This window comes from Plasmodium falciparum (assembly GCF_000002765.6).
Source record: "Plasmodium falciparum 3D7 genome assembly, chromosome: 9".
NCBI classification, from domain to species: Eukaryota; Apicomplexa; class Aconoidasida; order Haemosporida; family Plasmodiidae; genus Plasmodium; species Plasmodium falciparum.
Genome location: NC_004330.2, coordinates 540,001 through 547,500, shown reverse-complemented (window position 1 = coordinate 547,500; position 7,500 = coordinate 540,001). Strand labels below are relative to the sequence as shown.

Sequence of the window (7,500 nt, the reverse complement as noted above, 5' to 3'; positions counted from 1 at the left end):
AATTTTTCTCGTTCATAAAGAACAATGATATGAACTTATATATAGAAGGTTATGAACCGTGGTGGTTAAAATGTGTTATAAAAAAAATGAAGATACCTGAGGAACATATTTGTTGTATTAAGAAGGTTAATGATAATGTAATATATATAATTATAGAAATTATATATGCATATTGTTATTTACATCGTATATATAATAAAAGTATTAATAATAAAGAATTTTGTTATTCTTTATTATATATATCAGATTCTTTAAATAGATTTAATATTCCACAAACAAATGTATTAAATACAATTAATAATTTATTTAATAAAATAATTGAAAATGATGAATTAATAAGAGAAAAGAATGTTTTATATAATGTAATTACAGATGTAACAAAAATATTAAACTTAAAAGAATTAATACTTCGATGTTTGTATGAGAGTAAGCAAATTTTCAAAAAAGAAATTCATAAAATTCAATTATATAAAGAAAAATTATCTAAAAAAAATAATATTCCTACTAAAATTGTTGAAATCATGCAAGAAGAAAAATTATTTAAATATGTAAATAAAAAAATTAAATTCTTATATTCTTATTCATATTATCATTTTGACAATTTTCAAGATATACATAAGCACCTTACAAATTTTTATAATGAACACAAGAAGTTTGTAATACACAATGAAAAGAGGGAGATCACCTTAGAGAAGCGATGAGCCAGGACCACGGGCACACCACATAAATATATAAATAAATAAAAAAAAAAAAAAAAAAATATATATATAATAATATATATATAATATATATATAATATATATATTTTCATGTGTGATATATGACATTAAGCATATATATATAATATATAATATATTATATATAATATATATTATATATTATATATATATAATATATTTATTTATCTATTTATTTATTTATTTAAACATTATATAAATGTTTAAAAATAAAAAATTCCACTAATGTTTTATTTATTTTTTCTTGTAACTATCCTTACCAAACCTTAAGCTAATTTATACATTTTAATTTTTTTTTCTTTTTTCTTTTTAAATATATTACATATGAGAGTGTATGTTTATATTTAGTCTCTCAATTTTGGGGAAGCAGCTATTTCTGAATATATTTTTTAAACGATAAATAATATATATAAATATTGCAACGCATATTTTTCCTTTTATAATAACAAGATATATATTGTTTATTAAAAAAAAAAAAAAAAAAAAAAAAAAAAATATATATATATATATATATAAATATATACATATATATAAATATATATATATATATAAATATATACATATATATAAATATATACATATATATAAATATATACATATATATAAATATATACATACGTTTGTATATATATATATATATTTTTTTATTTATTGTGATTGGAAAGATCAGTTTATATTTTATTTATACAAAATACACCCATATGTAAAATAAACTCTCATGGAGAGCATATAAAAAAAAAAAAAAAAAATATATATATATATATATATATATATATATATATGTTATCATGTGCTATAAATTGGCTTATCTAAAAGGGTTAAAAAAATAGAACATAGAAATATATTAATCATACATATATACATATATATATATATATATATATATATATATATATATATATATATATATATATATATATATTTTATATATATTATATATTTTTATGTATATATGTGTGTGCCCCTCTATGTTGTCAGATAATTTTTGCTATATAACAAATTTGGTTGTTTTATTTTTATAATTATGTTAAGCTCAAGATATGAGGAGAACGAGAACATTCGTGTTACTAGTTCATGTTGGTTAAACAAACAAAAGAACTATGAAATAATAAAAAAAAAAAAAATAAGTTGGAATAATAGAAATGAAAGGATATACACTGATTTTAATATATGTACAACTTCTATTATTAGTCCTATATTAAAATTAAAAAACGATTTAGAATGTATTAGTGAGAATAAGAAAATAAATAGACAAAGGGAAAATAGATATATATATGAGGAGCAAGAATTATTAAATATAAATAATGATGATGAAATTACTTCAATGTTATATAGAAGTAAAGCATTCAATGAAACGTGGTTACATATAAACAACTATATGAATTGTTTTATATATAATTATTTAAGTAATATTATAGATAAAGAAATAAATTTCTTAAATACAAATTTATGTTTAAAAGATGATAAAATCTCTTTATTGATTCTAAAGACCCAGACGTGTCCCTTTTCTAACTTGTTACAATATAAAATTATATGCGACAAGTTGAAATTATTAAATAATTGTAGCAAGAATAAAACAAGAGGGAGATTTATACAGGAACAAGAAGATAATATGTATGATAGTAATAAAAATAATGATAGTAATAGTAATAATAATATAAATTATACATATAACAATCTTGATGATCATCCCTTTTATCATAAAAATAATTATGGTGAGTTTTATAAATATACAATGCTAAAAAAAGAAAAGAAAATAATTTCTTGCATTATTAATGTATATTCTAATGACAGTGTAGAAAATATAATTATGCGTATTATAAAAAAAGTGAATTCGAATTTTTTTTTAAAAGTTGATCGAAATAATATGAATGAATTATTTCATCAGATGTGTTGTCAAAAAAAGAGAAAAAAAAAAAAAAAAAAAAGTGTTTTAATTATTTTTATTAAAGATTATTTAAAATTAAAATCATCGATATTTAGTGCTTTCTTATTATATCTAATGCATTTAAAAGAAATATATTTATTAAATATAAGTGTTATCATAACAAATAATTGTATTTTGTCTGGTCTTAATAATCTGGATTATTTTATAAAGAAAAATATGTATGTTAATATATTCAATTTATATATAAGTTATTCTACATTAATTCAGAATATGATATTTAATCCTATTTTTAATAATGTACTTTTTAAATTAAAAGAGTATTATATAATCATAAATAATTTACTTTTATTAAATAATAGCATAAATTTTTTAAAAATAAAATATTTCTTTTATATGTTTATAAAAGATTTTTATGATAAAAAAATTTTGTCTTTCTTAAATATACCCTTATCATATTTTCTTCTTCAGGATCAAAATAAAGATGATATTATAATGGAATATAAAAAAAACAAAAAAAAAAAACAAAAAAAAATAAATAAAACGTATAAGCAAAATTTTAATATATTTAAGAAAAATATTATAGATTCTTACAATATGTTAAATATTAATGAGCTCTACAAAACATTTTTAATTTTATTTTGTTCCAGTAATTTTTTTGAAAAACACATAAATTATTTGAAGATTAAAAATTCATACCATTATAGATATATTATGCATATCATCGATTCATATAAAAAAGAAAAAAATAATATTTTTCTCGTTGAACGTGATACATTATGTCATGGAAAATATAAGGAACATATGGATAATATAAAAATCAAACAAAAGAAAAGAGACACAAATAAATATAATAATAAAAGGAAAAATATTTATTTTGATCCATCTTGTACAGATTATAAAACATTAAAAAAAAGTAAGAAAAGTCAAGAAACTGAAAGGAAATATGTAGAAGAAGAAAATGATAACTATGTAAATAATAATAATAATAATAATAAATTAAAAAATGATAATAACAAAAATTTACCTTTTTACAATTGTATTAAAGATTTTTATATTAACCACATAAACAATAATAATAATTCTTTACATCTTAATAATATTAATGATCATGATAATGTAATAAATAATATAAGTAATATATCACCAAAACATCATCAAAATAAAATAATACAAGATGAGGCCTTTTCTATCTCCACGTCACAACTTCTTATATTAACAAACGATAATATAAAGAAAAAATTAAAGAACGATGAAAATTATAAAAATTATTATTTCCAAAAATACGCAGCATTTAATCTTACCGAATCCTTAACACCAATAAATAAATTATTACATAAAGATTTTGAAGATGATTGTAATACTTTAAAACAATATATTATTAATAATTTGTCTAGACACATGGCACAGGATCATCACATCAATCCTTTAAATGTATTAAAAATAGAATGGAGAAATAACGAATTTCTATTAATATATAAATATGAACGAATGATAAAGATGTTCAAAGAATTTATGTCATATAAAAAAATGGTTGATACGAAGAATAATCATAAAAAAAAAAAAAATCATACTAATAGTAAAAATAATAAACATGATAGTTATCATAATAATAATAGTAATGACAAGAATAAGAAAAATTGCTTAAAGGAAAAAGAAGAAAACGTTTGTGAAGAGAATAATTTAAATCAATTAGAAGATAATGATGATGATGATGAAGAAATGCACAATACGAAAAAGAGTATATTTTTATATTATTATAAATTATTAATTAAATCTATAAGTTTAAAAATGATTAAATTTATATACAGAAAAAATAAATATAATATATGTATCAACATAATTAATATTATTTTAAAAAACATCCCCACCTATTCTTCTTTACGTAAACGAATAAAACTTATGAGCGAGATGTTTAAAAAGTATGAACAGAAATATTTTATACATAATTATGATGATCTTAAACAAGCAAATGATGATATAGAAAAGGAGATAAAGCAGACATTAAATACATTATGTGACATTTTAATAAATTTGTATATTAACAAAATGGATGTATTAAAAAAAATATTGAATGATATCTATATCTTTATAAAAGATATGTCTTATATAAATAAATTAGAAAATTATATATATATGCAAGAAAAAAATAATAAAAAATGTAAAAGAAAAAAAAAAAAAAAAAAAAAAAAATATATGTATAGATTAAATATGCCTCTATTTATAAATAAATTAAAATTGTTAAATGATTACCTTAATTATAAAATCAACTTAAATAACACAAATCACATCACAAATAAAAGTCCTTCTATGGATATAATATATCAAGAGAATAATATTGGAATTAATCACAAGATTAGATATTTTAAAAACGAATCAAACGTCATACAAGATAATATTAAAAATAATATAAGCAGTTATTATAAACATAACAGTAGTTGTTGCACAACACCGAAAAAAAGTAATGATTCGAAAGAAAATATATCTTATGAAGAAGATAAAATCGTAGAAAATATTCAGGATCATCAAAATGGAACGAATAATATATTTAAACAAATTAGTTTGGATAACAAAGTAACAGATAAAATAATAAAAAAAAAAAATGATAATGATGAATATGGAGAAATAAATGTAGATGTAAATAAAAAAATAAATGATATAGAAAAAATGGTTCATAATAATAATAATAATAATTTATTATCACATGATGATATATTTAATAATGATTTAATATTTATAGAATATCTTTTAGTTTTTGTATGTGAATATATTTATTTTCTGGTACTTCCAAGTATATTTTTATTTCCCCTATGCAACGAATTTATAGCGCATGAACATACGACAGATTTTTTCGATATATTAAATGTGAATATTCAAAATAAATTATTAAATGTATTACATTATAATAAGCTACAATTAAATGATATAAATAATGTAAATAATGTGAACAATATGAACAGTATAAATAATACAAGGATGGGTATTAAAACAAATGAATGTGTAAAAAGTTTAAATGATAAACATCTTAATAATAAACCAAAATTAAACAATAAAGAGTGTCATACATTAAATAAGGATATAATAGACACAGATAATAATCATGAAATGTATCGTACATTTCATGATATGTTAAATAAATCAAAAATGGAGGATTTGTTAATTATATTTAAGCTTATAGAAAATTGTAATACGAAATATATTAATGTTTGTAGTATGTTTGTTGAATATATCAATATAAAATATAATGCAAGTAATAAATATATGGATGATCAAAATTATAATGAAGACAACAAATGTATAAAAGATAAGAAGATAAAAAATGGTAGTAATAATTTAAATGATCGTAATAAAAATAAGGGTACTAACCATTACATAATTAAAAATGAAATAAATAATGAAGGAGAATCATTTCAAGAATTATTTTATAAATTCATTATAGCATTATTATCTCTTTTCTATTTTATAAAATTAATACATATACCATCCTCTTTTCTTAAAGGCAAAGAAGATCCAGAAGACTCATTTAACGAAAATCAAGAACATAATAATGTAAACATTTATTTTGATCAAGAAAATAATACTTATAATGATGATATAAATGAAAAATATTTTCCTCAAGAAATTATACATAGCAAAAATTTAAAAAAATCAAAAGATGTGGAAGATATATCAACAAATAAGGGAGAAATAGAGATGCTTTTATCAAACAATATTGAAAAGTCTTTACCACAAAAATATCATGATAATACTAATTTAACAAATGATTTAACATATAAAAAATATATACTAGATATATTAAGTAACATAAATATAAAAAAATTAATATTTGGAAAGGCATACATGTAAAAATTAATATATAACATATTTTAATATCTTTACAATTTTTACAATTTTTACAATTTTTACAATTTTTACAATTTTTACAATTTTTGAAATTTTTTTTTTTTTTTTTTTCCACAAATATTTGATGATGAATAAAATGAATGATCATTTTATTTTATATTATTTTATTATTTTTTTTTTTTTTTTTTTCATTTTGTTAAAACACTCCCTCATTTAACTTTATTTTATAATGGTGTAAAAGAAATAAAAGATATAAAAAAAAAAAATAAAATAAATAAATAAATAAAGCAATTCACTGTTGATACACATGCATATTTAATAAAAAGAGGACACTAATTTGTTTATTACCTTTTTATTGTAAATATTAAATTATATTATATTATATATATATATATATTATAAATATAGGATCGAAATATAAATATTATTAATTAAATATTATAAAATAATAATGTAAACTTTTTTTTTTTTTTTTATATCCTATAAAATTAAGCCCGCGAAATATATTAATTTTTTTATGCCAATTTTTTAAAATTATGCAATTTCAAATATGAATAAATAAAACAAACGTACATTTTATTAGGCATATAAAAAAAAAAAAAAATAATAAATAATATAATTATAACATAATATATATAATATAAATTATATATATATATATATATTATTTACTCTTTTATGATTATTTACATATATAATAATAATATATATATTATATATATATATATATATATTAATATATGCATGTACGATTATTATAATATATACATACCGATTGAGGTATTTTTTATATATATTTATATATATATTACAAAATAATAAAAAATATAAAAACATGTTACCAAAAAAAAAAAAAAAAACAAATGAATTTTATAATAAATAGATATATTATTTTTTTAATTCTATAATATAAATTAAAAATATATAAATATATTATTATATAATATAAATATGTAAGTTTTTTTTTTTTTTTTTGATCAAATTGATTCATATATATAATTTTATTATAATTAAATAAATAAAAATTAAGAGAAA

At 17.3% G+C, this 7,500-nt stretch overlaps 2 protein-coding genes across 2 annotated transcripts in view; both read left to right on the top strand.

Moving 5' to 3' along the window:
• PF3D7_0912100 (zinc finger protein, putative) overlaps positions 1 to 701 on the top strand; it is a gene marked incomplete at both ends in the record, with an annotated part of 1,302 nt that extends 601 nt beyond the window's left edge. Inside the window, one exon of the mRNA XM_001351957.1 lies at positions 1 to 701. This exon is cut by the window's left edge and continues 601 nt beyond it. Within this exon, the coding sequence (XP_001351993.1) occupies positions 1 to 701 (701 nt within the window).
• A 1,060-nt stretch (positions 702 to 1,761) lies between these two features.
• Positions 1,762 to 6,468, top strand: PF3D7_0912000 (conserved Plasmodium protein, unknown function; the record flags this gene model as incomplete). Its single annotated transcript, XM_001351956.1, has 1 exon — positions 1,762 to 6,468. The coding sequence occupies one exon, from the start codon at positions 1,762 to 1,764 to the stop codon at positions 6,466 to 6,468; it is 4,707 nt and encodes a 1,568-aa protein (XP_001351992.1).
• Positions 6,469 to 7,500: the final 1,032 nt, after the last annotated feature.